Genomic DNA, 19,927 nt, shown 5'->3' on the forward strand with positions numbered 1-19,927 from the left:
TTACCCGTTTTTGTTCAAGAGCGTGATTGTTGAGGAATAGTAACTGTTCTTGAACCTGGTGGTGCAAATCATGAGGCTCTTGCACCTTCTGCCCAATAGCAGCAGCAAGAAAAGAGCTTTGCCTGGGTGGGAGGATTATTGATGATTGATACACTTTCCTACAACAGTGTTTCATGTGCTCAATTGTTGGGAGGGCTTTGCCCTTTATGTATTGGGCCAAATCCACTACGTTTTGTAGGATTTTCCATTCAAAGGCATTGGTGTTTCTGTAGCAGGCCATAATGCAGCCAGTCAATACAGCTTCCACCACAAATATGGAGGTTCCTGACATCAAGCCAAATCTCAGCAGCCTTCTATGGAAGTAAAAGCTCTGTCATGCTTTCTTTGCAATTACATTTAGCTGATGGGTTCTCCACAGGTTTTCTGAGATAGTGACATCCAGGAAGTTAAAGTTACTGATCACCTTTCTCCAGTCTACTAAGCAACTATTCAGTCTTACCTTGTGTTGATTGTTATTTTGGCAACTTCATACAAAGACTTCTATGTCCCTTTATGCAACAGGCTTCAACTTTGCTGACCAATGTGTTACATGTCACTTTAACATTTAAAGTGTAAAATTGCAAGGAAACAACCACCTATCCTTGATGGAGCTTTTACCATCAAAGCTCCCCACTATCAATGTCTAGGAAGCCAGCAAGCCGGACCGAAATTGTGGCGGCAGGATTAAGTTTGATTACGAGTATCCTGTACTAATCAACTTGCCCACAAACATCTCAGAGCTTCACAAACAAGAGAAAATCAGGTAGTTTGTGTGTTTTGCATCAGAGTTCTTCCACCATCTACAGCACACGTCAAGAGTACTATGCAATGCCTTTAAAACAGCGAAGCTCAACACCACCCAACATGAAGTAACATATAAACACCCAGAGGCTCTGTAGATGCTGGAAATCCAGAGCAAAACACACAAAATGCTGGAGAAATTCCTTAGGTCAGGAAGCACCTAACAGTTAATGACCGAGACCCTTCATCAGGACTGGAAAGGAAGGAGGCACAACCAGAATAAGATGGTGGAGAGAGGGGACAGAATATAAGTTGGCAAGGTGACAAGTGAGACCAGGTGAGTGGGGAGATGAAATAAGCAGCTGGGAGAGCTGATAGGTAGAACATGACTGAAGAATGAATCTGATAGGAAAGGAGAGTAAGGGGAAAAGAAAGGAAGAGGGGCACCAGAGGGAGGTGATGGGCAGTGAGAAGAAGGGAAAGGTTGAGAGAGGAGTCAGAATGGAGAATGGAAAAAAGAGAGAAGAGGCTCAGAAGCAACCCGATTGATTAATATCTCATCCATAATGGGAAATCCTTCTGGTGTTTGTTTGCACACACTGCAGCTAATGTTCAAAAGCTCATCTGGAATACCCCATCACCTGCCAAACTGAGGACCTCTAACAATAAGGGCAGAGGCTTCGGCAAATGAAAGGAAGAGAATGATGAATAGAGAAAACTGAGGGGGAAACAAGTAACCAAGTGAATTTTAAATCAGAATAGCAGTACGAGGCCATTCTTCATTCCTCTAGTGCTTTCACAAAATGAGCTACCATTGGGAAGTAGGTACATGTGACACCCAAAACCTACTATGGGATGATAGGTAATGGTATCAGTATATTATTGTCACAAGTACCGAGATACAACAAAAAACTTGCCTTGCACACTGTACATACAGATCAAATCATTACACAGTGCAGTGAGGTAAAACAATTAGAGTGAAGAAGGTTGCTTATGAAGTTAACCTGTGTTGCAATCATTTCCCCAGGAACCTATTCACACTATTCAAGATAAATAAAATGGGAAGAAAGACCATATGGAAGGCGGTAGGGGATGGTGGGGGGGAGCACCTCATAAGTTTACAGAAAGCACAAAAATTAGTGGAGTCACTGAGAACAAAGTTTGTTGTCCAAGTCTCTAGAGGGACATGGATCAGCTGGAAAGTTGGGCAGAGTGGTGGCGGATGCAGTTTAATCCAGAGAAGTGTACAGTCGGTTCTCCTTATCCGTAGGCGATTGGTTCTGGGATCTGTAGCGGATACCAAAATTTGCTGACGCTCAAGTCCCTTATTCAACTTGTCTCAATCTGGTGGACCTTAGGACCCAGCGGAACCCCAGACCTTATTTAACCTGTCTCATTGCGGTGGACATTAGGACCTGGCGTCAGAGCTCTGAATGCGTAGTGTTTCTGTTCACAAAAATAATCACGATCATGATTGAAAATAAAGTGGAAATAATAAAGCGATCGGAAAGAGGTGAAACGCCATCGGTCATTGGAAAAGCATTAGGCTACAGTCGGTCAACGATCGGAACAATATTAAAGGATAAAGTGAGAAAGGCCCTGCCCTGATGAAAGTTACAATTATTACTAAGCAATGCAGTGGTTTAATTATTGGGTTTTGGGTTTTTGATCCTCCACATCAACCCGGCACGGTGGAGAGCGCACTCGAAAGCGGTCTGTCCCGAGTCCCGAGAATTAACGGAAATTAACGGCCCGAGCCTGGCGCTGAAATATATGTTCTTAAGTGTTTTATATGCATAGAAAGGTAAAATATATACTATATACTAAAACAAACATTTGACTAACTGACGCTAAATAATACCGGATGTACCTGTTCCGACTTACTTAGTAAGAGAACTTCCGATTTTTTTTTATCCCGATGCACGATAACCCACTCACAGCCTCCCGTATACTTTAAATCATCTCTAGATTACTTATAATACCTAATATAATGTAAATGCTATGTAAAATGGTTGTTATACTGCATTGTTCAGGGAATAATGACAAGAAAAAAAGTCTGTATATTCTCGAACAAGTGCTGGAAGAGCACTTCTGGGTTTCCGTGATTCGTGGTTGGTTGAATCCGCACATGCAGAATCCGCAGATAAGGAGGGCCGACTGTAATATAGTGTACTTTAAGAGCTCAAACCCTGTTTGCACATGCGGTGTAAGTGGCAGGGGTACATATCAAGGGAGAACAAGGTAAAAATGATAACAAAGCTCAATAACATATTCATTTATTTAGAGATACAGCAAGGTAACTGGCCCCTTTGGCCCAACGAGCCTGCTCCAATCACGCCACATGAATTAACTAACAACCCGCACATCTTTGGAACGTGGGAGGAAACCGGAGCACCCAGAGGAAACCCACGAGGTTACAGGGAGAAGGCGCACCTTACAGACAGTGGCAGATTTGAACCAGGGTCACTGGCATTGTAGCAGCGTTCAGCTAACTGCTACACTGTGATGCTACCGCATGGCGTGATGCCACGAAGTGTTACAGTTACAGAGCAAGTGCAGTGTAGGTAAGCAAAAAGGTGCAAGATCGTAACAAAGCAGACCGTGAAATCAATGGACAAGCAGTCCATTCAAGAGTCTGATAACAGTGGGATAGACGCTGTCCTTGAGCCCAGTGGTATATGCTTTCAGGCTTTTGTATCTCCTGTCCAATGAGAGAGACGAGCGAATGTCCAGGGTCTTTCAACATGCTGGCCGCTGCACTGAGGCAGCAAATGAACAGGCAGAGTTCATGGATGTGAGGCTGGTTTCCGTGATGTGCTGATGTGTGTCCACATCCCTGCAGATTCTATCTTGTGTAACTGCAAGATAGCTGTCTTCAAACAAGTGGGGAACACGATGAGGCATCGGTACACGTGTCAGTTTTTACCTCCCTCACCCAGTCAATCAGATCAACGATGCAACGATCAGGCGCTTTGGAGATGCTACATCACAGCTCTCCGGAGACAGGGTGAATCCTGACCCGTGGTGCTGTCCGCAAGGAGTTAGCTTGTTCTCCCCGTTCCTGCGTAGCTTTCCTCTGCGTGCCCTAGTTTCCTCCCACATCCCAAAGAAACACTGGTAGGTTCATTGACTGCTGCAAATTACCCCCAGTAAAGATCTGTGGTAAAAAGACCCAAGGAATGTTGAAGTGCTCATGAGTTTTGTTACAGAGAGATGAGGAAAGGGTAATTGCACAGGTGGCATTGCTCCAATGGGAAGAGACATTGAGCTGATGTCTCAGACTCCATCTACTTTTTTCTCCAGTCCTGTTGAAGGGTCATGGCCCAAAACGTCGACTGTACTCTTTTCCATAGATGCTGCCTGGTCCGCTGAGTTCCTCCAGCATTTTGTGTGTGTGTGTTGCTGGATTTCCAGCATCTGCAGATTTTCTCTTGTTTGTGATTGACCTGATGTCTTCTGTGTTGATATCGGTCAAGACTGATAACAACATAGAGAGTTAGACTTTGTCTGTGTTTGATGTCATGGTGTTTGCCAAGCTTGCAGACGTATCATCACCAATCAAGGTGACATCCTTAGTGCACAGTTGTTGGTGTTTCTCTCTGGCAATGCTTGCACTTATATAGGCCCGTGGTCACTTGCCTCAATCCTGATTGGCTACCCCTTCAGTTGACCTCTAAATTCTATTGGCTTGCTTTTCTATAGTTCTTAGGGGTCGGTAGATAGAGTCTATGTTGATGTTTGTTTACGGAGCTATCAACAACCACACACTGAGGATGTCACCTCGAATGGCGATGAAGTGTTACCAAGCTCGGTGAACTCACCCCGAGCACCCAATGCTCATCGCCACCCTAAACATTGTTTATGTGTTGCTTGTCAATGATACCACTGTGAATGCCCTCAAGTATATAGTATATGTTGGCATATATGAATTTTGATAATAATTGTACTTTCAACTTTGAAGGCTGTATTCATTCTTTCCCCTTCAGGGGAAGGGCACAGCTATATTGTGTTTCCTAGTGCTTTGTCAGTTCGCACGCTCAGTCCGACCTTGTCAGTTAACACTTCAGGACTCCCAGCAGGTCTGGATCTCACATTGTTTAACCGATGGTTTACACAAAGGCCGTGAATTTTTACAAGTTACGTCAATGACAGGAGGACAGCGCCCCCTGCAGGTTTCTCAGACACAAGGACCACTGCAAGTGTGCAGGATACTCAAAACAGGTGCAGGTAGGAGAAAACAAGGAAATAGGGTGATAACAGGCCCATTATAAATAAACAGGCAGATCTTCCACAGCACTGAGATCGCTGACTTCCTTTTATTTCAGAAATACATTTTACTCATGAATTTAAAAAATGTATGCAGAGCTGCAAGACCATTTATAATATTCGTGTCATTTGGTCTGTATGCTCAGTAGTGTGACCACATTTTTTTTTTACATGGTACCATTATCACTCATAGGCCCTTTCACCATTTCAGAGGCTTCCCCACCCAACTCCACCCTATGTGTCCATTAACAGAAGGAGCCTAGACTGTAATCATTCCCCATAGAGCATCTATGCACCGGCTGCACCAAATTCCAGTCTGCCCCTCAGCATGTATTCCTGCAGCTTGGAATATTCCTAGCAACCTCATACATCCCCTTTGAACTTGCCTCCTCACCTTAAATGCAACCCTTCTAGTATTAGATCTTTCAGCCCTCGGAAAAGATATTAGCTCTCAATCAACCTCATTCCATATCTACCCTTCAGATTCAATAGGTTTCAATGAGGTCCACCCTCATTCTTCTAAACTCCAGTGAATACAGGCCCAGAGCAATCATTACACCTTATACATTTACTATTTTATTCCCAGGACCTCTTCTGGACCCTATCCAATATCAGCATGTCTGCTTTTTAAGCTGTCAGGCCTAAAACTGCACACAGCACACCCTATTAAGCAGTAGGGAGGGCAAACAGCATATTGGCCTACTTTGCAAAGGGAGGAAAGTTTAAGAAGTGTACAATTGTAACGATTATTTCCAAATTCTGGAATACTCTTGCTTGTTTTGGTTCCTTACTTAGCTTGGGAAAAACCAAAATATTCTGGAATGAGCAACAAGTGAGAGTAATGAAGGTAAAGTGGGTTATGAAGATATTGAATTGGAAAGGCTTCAGCTCCAACCTCTCAATAGGATTCTATACCAGTTTGCAGAATCTGAATTATTACTAATGAACAAGAAATTATTTAAATGCTTTATCTCCACAATAACTAACTTCCTTACTTTTATTTTCTATAAGAAAATAGGGAGATGAACAACAGCACAAGCTTGTCGACAAATCTGAGCTGCAGCGATTTGCGTGACCCCACTGTGACCAAAGTGCCCATTCCTCTCTTATACTCGTTGGTCTTCATTGGAGGACTCCTGCTGAACATATTGGCTGCCTGGATCTTCTGCCATGTTCCAAATAAGTCCAGCTTTGTGATTTACCTCAAGAACATTGTGGCAGCTGACCTGCTGTTGGTAGTTACACTTCCATTTAAGATCCTCTCTGATACACCTATTGGGACCTGGCAGTTGAAAGCCATTGTGTGTCGTTACACAGCTGTTGTGTTCTACAGCAGCATGTTTGTCAGTATAATCTTCCTTGGCCTGATCAGCCTCGACCGGTACCTTAAAATTGTTCAGCCTCAAAAAAATCTCTTCATGCAGAAAGTAACGGTTGCCAAGGTGATCAGTGTGGGCTGCTGGGTTTTTATAATGAGCTTTGCTCTGCCGAGCATCATTTTGACTAACAAGGACCCCACGCCCGAAACTGCAGGTGCCTGCATGAAGTTGAAAAGTGATATCGGGCGTAATTGGCACGAGTTTATAATTATCAAATGCAAAGTTATTTTTTGGGCTGTTTTTCTCCTTCTCACTCTGTGTTATTTAGCCATCTTAAAGAAATTATATTGGTCCAAACAGAAATTTCAGAAGGACTCTAGCACCGTGGTAAAGAAAGCAAACCGTAACATTTTCAGTATCCTGGCTGTCTTCTTCATCTGCTTTGTGCCGTACCAATTTATCAGGATCCCATACGACAAATACCGATCGGCCAACAAAAACTGTGTAACAAGTAACAATCTGCACTATGCAAAGGAGTTCACACTGCTCCTGTGTGCATTTAACGTTTGCCTCGATCCAGTCATCTACTTCCTCCTGTGCAAGGCCTTCACCAAACAACTGTGCAGAAAGTTGAGAGTGAAGAGAAGGCTGACAATCAAAATTTCTGGAGTGAAGAATAAGCCACAGTCAAGTAACACCTCCAACCAATTCTCTGACCTAGGAATGAATGGTACTTTAAAAGAGACTCAAGTATCACAGACACATAGTCTAACAGCAAATGTTTCCTCAGTTCCCTGAATCAAATCATTCGGTTCTAAAGCACCAAGTGCCTGAGTATTGAAAGGACTTACTGAGGATCTATATACATGGCTACCAACAAGCAAAATACATCTCGACATGGACTAAATTGAGTAGCAAACTATTTCCATACCAAACAGCATTTCTTTTTGGAGAGATTGAAGAGGAGAGGTGATTTGATAGAGATGAACAAGATGATACATAGAAACATAGAAAATAGGTGCAAGAGTAGGCCATTCGGCCCTTCGAGTCTGCACCGCCATTCAGTATCATCATGGCTGATCATCCAACTCAGAACCCTGTACCTGCTTTCTCTCCATACCCCCTGATCCCTTCAGCCACAAGAGCCATATCTAACTTCCTCTTAAATATAGCCAATGAACCGGCCTTAACTGTTTCCTGTGGCAGAGAATTCCACAGATTCACCACTCTCTGTGTGAAGATGTTTTTCCTCATCTCGGTCCTAAAAGGCTTCCCCTTTATCCTTAAACTGTGACCCCTCATTCTGGACTTCCCCAACATCGGAAACAATGATAGGAGATATAGATTCAGTGGACAGGCAGAGACTCTTTCCCAGGGCAGAAATGATGAATAGAGGGGCACAACATTAAGGTGTTGGCAGGAAACTACGCGATGGAATGTCAGGGGTAGTTTTTTTTTAAAACACAGAGTGGTGGATGTGAGGAACATGTCGCTGGGGGTGGGGGCTCAAGGTGGTAGAGGCAGATACATTAGGGACACGTAAGAGACTCTCAGGTGAAAGAAAAATGGAGGGCTATGGAGGACAGAAGGGTTAAATTAGAGTCAGATAAATCAGGGCTTGAAAGGTCACTGGGAGAAGGCAGGCAGGAGAATATGGTTAAGAGAGAAATGGATCAGCCATAATCAAATGGCAAAGCAGACTTGATGGATCAAATGGACTAATTCTGCTCCTGTGTCTTATGGCGTAGAGAAGGTTAACGGGTATGCACAACATTGTGGGCTGAAGAGCCTGTACTGTGTTATACTGTTCTATATTCGATGGTGGAGGAACTCAGCAGGTCAGTCAGCATCTGTGGAGACAGAGTGATGGTCAGCTTTTTGGGGTGAGACCCTGCACCCATGCCAACCAAGAAATCATCAAAGTTGGTCTCAATTGCCTGCATTTAACCCATGTCCCTCCAAAATGTTCCCGTCCAAGGGCCCTTCAAATATTGTTAATGTACCTGACTCATACAAAAACTCAGCAGGTCAGGCAGCATCTGTGGAAGGAAATGAAAAGTGGACATTTCGGACCTCGACCCCTCATCAGGAGGAGAGGATGAGAGGAGATCTGATAAAGGTATACAAAATTATGAGGGGCATAGACTGGGTAAACGCAAGCAGGCCTTTTCCATTGAGGTTCGGTGAGACGAGACCTAGAGGTCATGGGTTAAGGGTGAAAGGAGTACATGAGGGGTGGTGAGCGTGTGGAACGACCTGCAGGTAGAAGCGATGGATGCAGGTTCAGTCTCAAAATTTAAGAGAAGTTTGGACAAGTACATGGGTGGGAGGGGTGCAGGTTGATGGGACTATGTCCTGATGAAGGGTCACTGTCCAAAACGTCAGCTTTTCCTCTCCTTACATAGATGCTGCTGAACCTGCTGCGTTCTGCCAGCACTTTTTTGAGGCAGATACATTAACAACGTTTGATTTATAATTCGGCACTGACTGCATGGGCTGAAGAGCTACAGTGCTTGTTGATCGGAAAGGAAGAGGGCAGAAGCCAGAATAAAAGTGTAACATGAGAGAAAAGGGCACAAACAAGCAAATAATAGTGAGACCAGGTGAGAGGGGAAGGGAGGTGGTTAGGAATGAAGAGGAATGGTGTGAGAAGCTGGAAGGGGAGGAGTGGAGGAAGAAAGGATGAAGGAGGAATGAGAACAGTAGGCCAGAAAATAAAGAAGAGTTGGGGAACCAGAAGGAGGCAAAGAGCAGGACATGAGAGTGGGGGAGGAGATGAGAAAGGGTGAAGGGGCCACAGGAATGAGAGAAAACAGAGGGAGTGGTTACTAGAAGTTGCTGCCTTAATGGATGCTGATGCTGTAATATTAAGAAGTTAGCATCTCGTAGGCCGTTTGTGACCCTGGCTATTTTTTAAATGTCATAGCAGCGCTGAGCTTGAGAAAAAGAGTATAAATGCACAAATGCTTTCCCATAAGATAAGCTGAGCGGGTGACAGCATCCTTGGTGTGAGAAACATATTGTGCCTTGTGTTTCTTATGGCACCTGTAAGATAAGCAATTAGAGGGAATGACTATTTACAAGGGCAGCAGACTTTGAGTGGAGGGCCTGTGTCTGTCTGCATCCAGACATAGTAGCAATTAACACTGTTAGACGAACAATTTATGACTGATAAAGTTAACAATACTCATTTGTAGAGAAACTAAGGGGGGGTGAACCCACATGTATCTGTATACGTGACTGCATGATATAAAAAGAACTGTATATGCTTCAGGAGGGAGAGACCCTGGAAGCAGCCTATGAGGAGAGTGCTGATGGAGGGTTCTCTCGAGTAACTTGCTAATAGAGTTAAAGTTACTTTCACCGTAGTGCGTGGTGTCTTTGCATCGGGTAGATCGAAAGAAGTTTATAACAATGCTATCAAGTTGAGGATTACCACAACGAAATATGAGGAGTTGCTCCTCCAACCTGCACCAGGCCTTACTGTGGCAGTACCGGAGGCCATGGTCAGGCACGTCCGTGCAGGAACTCAGAGGAATTGAAACGTGAAGCCACGGAGAGCTCTCGGGGCGGACAGATCGGAGCTGCTCGACAAAGTGGTCCCCCAGTCTGCAGCGGGGGTCACCAATGCAGAGGAGGCAGCACCATTAACTGCGTACTTCCACTCTACATTTGATTTCCCAAAGTGCAACACCTCACACTTGGCTGGATCCCCATAACTGGCTCAGTTACCTCCAACATTCATAATGAGATTGGATGACTCACTGGAAATTATACTTGTGTAAATAAAGTAGTTGATACAGAACAATGGGTGTTGCAATAAAGATCTCACCAAGTATACTCGAAGTCCAAAGTACATTTATTATCAAAGGGTGGATATACTATACGACCTCAAGATCCATTTTCTTGCAGGCAGCCACCAAAAAAAGAAGCAGAATAGAACTTATTTTTAAAAATCCCATACAACAAAGACCATCAGGCATACAATATGTAGAACAAAAGAAGAAATCGTGCGAATAAAAAGGTAAACAAATAACAGAGAGAACATTAACCCCAGAAAAAGGCGTACATAACGCTTAAACTCTGTCAGGTTTCCAGCTAGCTCCACATGTCGATTCTAACCGAAGTTTCAATGACAAACTCCACCATCTTCATCAGGGATGATGCCTAGGCATGTCTAGTCCAGTAGGACCTATACCCCTGTCATTAATCCCTCCTAATTGGTTAGTCCTCATCCAATCAGATCTCCTCTGCCCCACCTTGTTTAAAATTGTATTCCAGTTCTTAGAGCGAGACCTTCATCTCTGTTGAAGTTCTTATTTTCTGGTCTTACTTCAGTGGCTTCCTTCACCAGGCAGTCACAAAAGCCATTGGCACAGCACAGTAGTTTTGTGCGGTCAAGTAAATCCTGTGAGCATTGCATATGCAATGCTTTTCTACCACAGATTTCTCCAGGTAACCCAAACAGATACACCACCTATAATCCTTGACGGGCGTTTCCACCGTGCACCCCACCTGACCCATATACTCTGCTCCGCGTTCACAGGGAATCCTGTAAACGGCAGCTGTCCTGAGTCGCAGGTTATCTTCCACCCACTTAAGCTGGGATTTGAGCTTCCTAGCAGGTTTGTGGATAGAGAAGCCTAACAGTGAGGAGGAACCCATCGCTACCACCTGTTTCCCCCATATTTCCGTTGTTTCTGGGAGGATCATCAGGATCCTGAAGGAATACTGGATAAATACCATCCATTCCAAAATGCTCTTCTGCACACCACTACTGCAATGTGAGGTTATTTAAGATACTGTCACATTCCTGTCAGTTTGAACCAGTCTACCCATTCTCCTTTGACCTCTCTCATTAACAAGGTATTTTCACCCACAGAACTAACTGGATTCTTATTTTTTTGTTTATCCCAGCATTCTCTGTAAACTCCAGAGACTACTGTGCGTGAAAATTCCAGGAAATCAGCAGGTTCTGACTCAAACCACCCCATCTGGCGCCAACAATCATTCCACGGTCAGAGTCACTTTGATCATATTTCTTCCCCATTCTGATGTTTGGTCTGAACAACAAATGAGCTGCATGACCATGACTGCATTGAATTGCTGCCACATGATTGGCTGATTAGATACCTGCATTAAAATTAGATGTACAGGTGTACCTAATAAAGTGGCCACTGAGTGTAACTTCCCAATTCTATACTCAAGGCCCTGACCAGTGAGTCAGCCATTCAATTCAGAGGTGACAACCGGAGGTTAGTGAATCTTTTGAATTCTCCTTCCAAGAGAACCTTGAGCTTTTTCCCTAATCAATGTGCGTTGGAGATCAATAGATTATTGTATATTGATGGAATCCAAGTTGAAAGTAAATTTATTATAAAATTATATAGACACAGTATGCTACCATGTGCTATCCTGAGATTAATTTTCCTGCAAGTATTTCAAGGATAAGAGATATACAATAGGATATAATGAAAAATAAACGGGACTACGAACCCATATGTCTTTAGAAAGTGGGAGGAAACCAATGTGGTCAGGGGAAGAACGTTCAAACTCCTTGAAGACAGTGGCAGGAATTGAACCCAGGTTGCTGGTACCATCAAGTGTTATGCTAACTGCTACACTACTATGCCATCCATTACCATTGAACATCTATATTGTGTCATGCCAAATTCTCTCAGGCCAGACGTAAGGGTTACGTACTTTCCCTCTGAAGTAAACCAAAAAGTAAAAGCTCATTAAACTAGGGGAGAAAATCCCAATTACTTCCCTGATGCTTCTTCCGCTTGATCTTAATGAATCGTGACTCAGCAGATCCATGAACCACACCACAACATTCCACAAGGTGGTGCTGCGGGCAAAACTAAAAGCAGTTGCTACCAGAATGAAGAACATGTCCTGCAAAGACGGGTCACCCACCCGGGCATTTAAATCTCAGTATTCAATCAGAATCAGATTTATTATCACAGACATTTGTTGTTTTGAAGCAGCAGTGCAGTGCAAAGACATAAACTTACCAAACAAAATAACTAATTGCCAACCAAACACCCTGTTTGATAAAGGCGGGTACATTGGGGACATTTATGAGACTCTTAGATCAGCACATGGATGACATTAAAATGGAGGGCTACGTAGCAGGGAAGGGTTCGATTGATCTTGGAGTAGGTTAAACATTTAGTTTAGGGCAGCACGGCGGTGACGCAGATAGCGTAAGCTTATTACAGCACCAGTCACCCAGGCTCAATCCCCGCCACTGCCTGTAAAGAGTCTGTTCATTCTCCCCGTGACCACACAACTTTCCTCCCACAGTCAAAAGACGTAGGGGTTGGTAGGTTAATTGGGGGTTGCGAGCCCATTGAGCTGGAAGGGCCTGTTACCATGCTGTGTTTCTAAAATAAATTGAAGTCCTGAAGAATAAGCTAAAGTCCTGCCTGTCTTGACCTGCCCTACCAATCAATGGATCAGACCCAAACCTCTATACTTCATCCTAACCAACTTCACATTGCACTTAACTTCGTGAGCTTGCAAAAACAAGTATCACCCTCTGCTGAGTAATTCCAGTGATCTATCCACCAGTAGAAACAAAGCAGTAAGAACATCTGAGAATTAACTTGCAACTATGTTCAAAACTCTCAACATCTGCACCACTCTGCTTCATTAGGATCCCAAATGGATTAAAATGAGCATCACATGTCCCTAAACACCAAAGGAATTTTGCTTAAGCTGTTTATGAAAGCATGGCCCTCTTAATCTAAGAATTGGCCCAATACACTCCAATACACTCTTGCTTAAAGAAGGGACCAAAACCACACACTGTAGTCCACATGTGGTCTCACCAACATCCCACACACTTGTAGTAATAATTCCCCATTTCTATATTTCAAATATATATATTTAATTTCATTGAAATGGAAGCAAGAGACGGAGAGGGAAGAGGTGAAAGAAGCTCGGAGAGAAGGTGTTTTTTTTAACTGATCAGGTCAAAGAGGATAGACTGCGCAGGCGCGTGACGAAGGTTTAAAAATAAGACCGCCATATACAGCGGCCATTGTCAGAGTGGACTGAGGCAGAGTGGGACGGCTTTGGCTCAATCAGGCTTCGGCGAGAACAGGCAGAGGCGAGGTTGAACGGGGCATGACTGCGCAAGCGCGTGAGAGTCGGCCCGTGAGGCAGCGGGGGAATTTAAATAGCGAGCAGAGGCTGAGTACGAGCTTCACTCCAGGTGAGGTAAGGCTGGGTAACCTCCTTTAATTAATCTAATTAGCTTAGGAGTAGATAATGGAGGTAGCAGTTAGGGCAGTTAAGTGCTCCGTTTGCAGTTTGTGGGAAGTCAGGGCAAGCACAGCTGTCCCTGATGACTACACCTGCAAAAGGTGCATCCAGCTGCAGCTCCTGACAAACCGTGTGAGGGAACTGGAGCTGGAGCCGGATGAACTTTGGATCATTCGGGAGGCAGAGGCAGAAATAGACAGGAGTTTCAGGGAGATAGTCACCCCTAGGAGTCAGGAGACAGGTAGTTGGGTGACTGTCAGGAGAGGGAAGGGGAATAGACAGAATGAGCAGAACACCCCTGTGGCTGTTCCCATCAACAATAAGTATCCTGTTTTGGATACTGTTGGTGGGGATGACCTATCAGGGACAAGTTGCAGTGGTTGTGTCTCTGGCACCGAGACTGGACCCTCAGCTCAGAAGGGAAGGAGGGAAAAGAGGAGAGCAGTAGTGATAGGGGATTTGATAGTTTGGGGGACAGAGATCGATTCTGTGGGAGATCGAGAATCCCAGATGGCCTGTTGCCTCCCTGGTGCCAAGGTCCACGATAACTTGGATTGAGTTCTCAGTATTCTCAAGAGAGAGGGTGAACAGCCGTATGTCGCGGTCCATGTAGGGACCAAAGACATGGATAGGAAGGGTGAGGAGGTCCTGAAAGGTGAGTTTAGGGAGCTAGGTGTCAAGCTAAAGGACAGGACCTCCAGGATAGCAATCTCAGGATTGCTACCAGGGCCACGTGCAGGTGGGTTTAGAAATAGTAAGATAGTGCAGATCAACATGTGGCTGATGACATGGTGCAGGAGGGAGGGCTTCAGATTTATAGATAATTGGGCAATTTTCCAGGGAAGGTGGGACCTGTTCCGGCGGGACGGTTTACATCTGAACTGGAGGGGGACAAATATTCTTGCAGGTAGGTTTGCTAGAGAGGCTCCAGTGGATTTAAACTAAATACGAGGGGGGAGGGGAACCAGAGTGTAGGAACAGATGTATGGAAGAAGGAAGAAAAAGAAGACAGTACAGTTCTTTGTACTGTTAGAGATAAACAGAGAGGAGGAGGTGGAGAATTTCTTAAATGTATTTATTTTAATGCTAGGAGCATTGTAAGAAAGGTGGATGAGCTTAGAGCATGGAAATATGATGCTGTAGCTATTAGTGAAACATGGTTGCAGCAGGGGTGTGATTGGCAACTAAATATTCCTGGATTTCATTGCTTCAGGTGTGATAGAATTGGAGGGACAAGAGGGGGAGGTGTTGCGTTGCTTGTCAGAGAAAATATTACAGCTGTGCTCTGGCAGGATAGATTAGAGGGCTCATTTAGGGAGACTATTTGGTGAAATTGAGGAATGGGAAAGGTGTAGTAACACTTATAGGGGTGTATTATAGACCACCTAATGGGGAGCGAGAATTGGAGGAGCAAATTTGCAAGGAGATAGCAGATATTTGTAGTAAGTATAGGGTTATGATTGTGGGAGATTTTAATTTTCCACACACAGACTGGGAAGCCCATACTGTAAAAGGGATGGATGGTTTGGAGTTTGTAAAATGTGTGCAGGATAGTTTTTTGCAGCAATACATTGAGGTACCAACTAGAGAAGGGGCAGTGTTGGAGCTTCTGTTAGGGAATGAAATAGGTCAGTTGATGGAGGTATGGGTGGGGAGCACTCGGGTCCCGTGATCACAATACCATTAGTTTTACTATACTATGGAGAAGGATAGGACTGGACCCAGGGTTGAGATTTTTGATTGGAGAAAGGCTAACTTTGAGGAGATGTAAAAAGATTTAGAAGGAGTGGATTGGAATAATTTGTTTTATGGGAAGGATGTAATAGAGAAATGGCAGTCATTTAGAGGTGAAATTTTGAGGGTACAGAATTTTTATGTTCCTGTTAGGTTGAAATCAAAGGTTGAAAGTTTGAGAGAGCCATGGTTTTCAAGGGATATTGGAAACTTGGTTAGGAAAAAGAGAGATATCTACAATAAATATAGGCAGCATGGAGTAAATGAGGTGCTCAAAGAATATAAAGAATGTAAGAAGAATCTTAAGAAAGAAATTAGAAAAGCTAAAAGAAGATATGAGGTTGCTTTGGCAAGTAAGGTGAAAATAAATCTTAAGGGTTTCTACAGTTATATTAATAGCAAAAGGATAATGAGGGATAAAATTGGTCCCTTAGAGAATCAGAGTGGACAGCTATGTGTGGAGCCGAAAGAGATGGGGGAGATTTTGAACAATTTCTTTGGTATTCACTAAGGAGAAGGAAATTGAATTGTGTAAAGTAAGGGAAACAAGTAGGGAAGTTATGGAAACTATAACAATTAAAGAGGAGGAAGTACTGGCGCTTTTAAGGAATATAAAAGTGGATAAATCTACAGATCCTGACAAGATATTCCCTAGGACCTTGATGGAAGTTAGTGTAGAAATAGCAGGGGCTCTGACAGAAATATTTCAAATGTCATTAGAAACAGGGATAGTGCCAGAGGATTGGGTCATGTGGAATGCTCATGTGGTTCCATTGTTTAAAAAGGGTTCTAAGAGTAAATCTAGCAATTATAGGCCTGTCGGTTTGACGTCAGTGGTGGGTAAATTAATGGAAAGTATTCTTAGAGAGGGCATATATAATTATCTGGATAGACAGGGTCTGATTAGGAACAGTCAGCATGGATTTGTACGTGGAAGGTCACGTTTGACAAATCTTATTGAATTTTTTGAAGAGGTTACGAGGAAAGTTGACGAGGGTAAAGCAGTGGATGTTGTCCATATGGACTTCAGTAAGGCCTTTGACAAGGTTCTGCATGGAAAGTTAGTTAGGAAGGTTCAATCATTAGGTATTAATATTAAAGTAGTAAAATAGATTCAACAGTGGCTGGATGGGAGATGCCAGAGAGTAGTAGTGGATAACTGTTTGTCAGGTTGGAGGCCGGTGACTAGTGGTGTGCCTCAGGGATCTGTACTGGGTCCAGTGTTGTTTGTCATTTGCATTAATGATCTGGATGATGGGGTGGTAAATTGGATTAGTAAGTATGCAGATGATACTAAGGTAGGTGGTGTTGTGGATAAAGAAGAGGGTTTTCAAAGCTTGCGGAGAGATTTAGGCCAGTTAGAAGAATGGGCTGAATGATGGCAGATGAAGTTTAATGCTGAAAAGTGTGAGGTGCTACATTTTGGTAGAAATAATCCAAATAGGACATACATGGTAAATGGTAGGACACTGAAGAATGCAGTAGAACAGAGTGATCTAGCAATAATGGTGCATAGTTCCCTGAAGGTGGAATCTCATGTGGATAGGGTGGAGAAGAAAGCTTTTGGTATGTTGGCCTTTATAAATCAGAGCACTGAGTATAGGATTTGGGATGTAATGTTAAAATTGTACAAGACATTGGTAAGGCTGAATTTGGAGTATTGTGTACAGTTCTGGTCATCGAATTATAGGAAAGATATCAACAAAATAGAGAGAGTACAGAGAAGATTTACTAGAATGTTACCTGGGTTTCAGCACTTAAGTTACAGGGAAAGGTTGAACAAGTTAGGTCTTTATTCTTTGGAGCATAGAAGGTTGAAGGGGGACTTGATAGAGGTATTTAAAATTATGAGGGGGATAGATAGAGTTGACGTGGATAGGCTTTTTCCAATGAGAGTAGGGGAGATTCAAACAAGAAGACATGAGTTGAGAGTTGGGGGCAAAAGTTTAAGGGTAACACGAGGGGGAATTTACTCAGAGTGATAGCTGTGTGGATCAAGCTCGTGGTAGAGGCAGGTTCGGTATAGTCAGTTAAAGTAAAATTGGATAGGTATATGGACAGGAAAGGAATGGAGGACTACGGGCTGAGTGCGGGTCAGTGGGACTAGGTGAGAGTAAGTGTTCGGCACGGACTAGAAGGGCCGAGATGGCCTGTTTCCGTGCTGTGATTGTTATATGGTTATCCCATTTCAAAAAAAAGGCCAATATGCCATCTGGCATCCAAATACTTTCTGCACCTATTAACAGTATGTTTCAAGCACAAAACAAGTGGAGCCCTCTGATGGTCAGGGTTGAACATAAATGCTGTACCCTAGCTGTCAAGACAGGACACAAGCCAGAGAACTACAATATGGAGAACAAGCTTTAGCTCTTGCAACAGGCTCCACCGCTCCACACAGTTGATAAATCCAGAGGAACAGCAGAGGCCAATACAGTTTGGCACCAGCAGCATCACAGCAGTTGCCAGTCAGCATTGAACATAATGTAGGGCTGCCTTAAGAACTCCAGGTCTGAATTATTTCCTTGGAGTCTTCTCCCAAGTTTTTGCCCAGTGGCAACAATGTGTACACCAAATAATTTCTTCACTTAAAACGGTATAAATAAGCCGGATTTAAAGTCTTGCGTGCTTCGATGACCCAGAGAGTTGTGTAGACTAGAGTCAGGGGTCTATGCTTTGGCTCTTGGTAGGGTCACTCATGCCAAAAAGGTCAAAGGGCAAAGGCCAGACTGAGAGTGGACCACCTATCCTCCAAGTTCGGACGTTCAGCTCAGGGCTAACAACCCAGACCGGTAAAACAAAATTCTACAGAAACAGCAATGAAGAATCCTTCTACATCTGAGTGTGACACTATTCCTGAGTCTCCACCCACTACACCCAGGACCTGCATGACTGACAACAGTGAAAACTGAGAAGCTACTGACATGATGACGGAAGCCTTGAATACCACCAGAGATAGAAGATCTTCATTGCTGCCCTAAACACCAGCATCATAACAGGCAGTAACTAAGTACAGTATATGCTAAAATAAAATGGAAGGCTGTCAGACAAAATAGTGTTAGCCTGGAGTGGAATTGTTTTGAAAAGTTAAGGGAATACAAGACTACAGCTAAGTATCTGGTACCTGCACCTAAACAGTGACCTCACCTTCCTCACACAAGCATGTTCTTCACCGTTACCCATCCACTGTTATGGCTGTAGACTTGCATTCACAACTTTTTCAAACTATCACTTAATGAGAGCAAAGCCAAAGAGCAGACGGGCCCCTTCCACCACTCACTGTCAGGAATCCTCAGTTTGCTGGGACTTCACCATATACCCCGCTACTGACCACACACACACACCGACCCACACATCCCACCCAGCACCATGCCGACAGCTGCGCTACTGACACCACTTGCAGCCTCTCCACCTTCAAGATCCCTCCCCCACCACTGTTCGCCAACCTGACCCCTGACTGTAAGCCTGTGGCAACTAAAAGCAGGAGGTACAGCGCAGGGGACAGGGCCTTCATTCAGTCAGAGGTGCAGCGGCTGCTCGGGGAGGGGATCATTGAGCCAAGCACAAGCCCTCAGAGGTCCCAGGTGGTTGTTGTTCAGACCGGGCAGGAAAATAGGATGGTCGTGGACTATAGTCAAACCATCAATAGGTTCACGCAGCTTGATGCGTACCCCCTACCCCGCATCGCGGATATGGTCAACCAGATAGCTCAGTACAAGGTGTACTCGACAATAGATCTGAAATCCGCTTATCACCAGCTCCCCGTCCGCCCAGAGGACTGCCCCTATACCGCCTTTGAGGCGGGCGGCAGGCTCTATCACTTCCTATTTGGTGTCAAAAATGGTGTCTCAGTCTTCCAGAGGGAAATGGACAGGATGGTGGACCAGTGCCAACTGAAGACCACATTTCCCTATCTGGATAACATCACCATCTGTGGTCACGACTGGCCGGATCACAACGCCAACCTCCAACGATTTTTCCAAGTGGCCAAAGCCCTGAACCTTACTTATAATAGGGACAAGTGTGTGTTCGGAACCACCCGACTCGCTATCCTTGGGTATGTCATGGAAAACGGGGTGATTGGCCCTGATCCCGACCGTATGCGCCCCTGTTAGAACTCCCTCTTCCCACCACTCTCAAAGCCCTCAGACGGTGCCTGGGCTTCTTTTCCTATTACACCCAATGGGTCCCTCTTTACGCAGACAAGGCCCGCCCCCTGGTCAAGTCTACTACTTTTCCCCTCTCTGCTGAGGCCTGCGTGGCCTTCAACTGCATTAAAGGGGACATTGCCAAAGCAACGAAGCATATGGTGGATGAGACCATTCCCTTCCAAGTAGAGAGTGACAACTCCGATTTCGCGCTTGCTGCTACCCTCAATCAGGCAGGCAGGCCAGTAGCATTCTTTTCTTGTACCCTTCAAGGCCCTGAAATTCGGCACTCCGCGGTGGAGAAAGAAGCCCAGGCCATAGTGGAAGCTATTAGGCACTGGAGGCACTATCTCGCTGGCAAAAGGTTCACCTTGCTGACCGACCAGCGCTCGGTTGCGTTCATGTTCAGCA

General features: G+C 44.4%; 2 protein-coding genes across 2 annotated transcripts in view; one reads left to right on the forward strand and one right to left on the reverse strand.

Annotated features, from left to right (window-relative positions):
- The window catches only part of LOC132406765 (mediator of RNA polymerase II transcription subunit 12-like protein), a 689,991-nt gene that overhangs the window by 336,573 nt on the left and 333,491 nt on the right, over positions 1 to 19,927 (reverse strand). The gene's annotated exons all lie outside the window — the stretch shown is intronic.
- On the forward strand, positions 6,069 to 7,412 carry LOC132406790 (P2Y purinoceptor 14-like). The gene has a single exon (XM_059992772.1). It carries the CDS (start codon positions 6,069 to 6,071, stop codon positions 7,161 to 7,163), a length of 1,095 nt encoding a protein of 364 aa, XP_059848755.1. The 3' UTR covers positions 7,164 to 7,412.

The sequence above is a fragment of the Hypanus sabinus genome, chromosome 2 (genome assembly GCF_030144855.1).
Source record: "Hypanus sabinus isolate sHypSab1 chromosome 2, sHypSab1.hap1, whole genome shotgun sequence".
In the NCBI taxonomy this organism is placed as follows: Eukaryota; Metazoa; Chordata; class Chondrichthyes; order Myliobatiformes; family Dasyatidae; genus Hypanus; species Hypanus sabinus.

Excerpts from the sequence above, each read along its gene's own strand:
- LOC132406790 (XM_059992772.1), top strand. The coding sequence starts at position 6,069 with ATGAACAACAGCACAAGCTTGTCGACAAATCTGAGCTGCAGCGATTTG.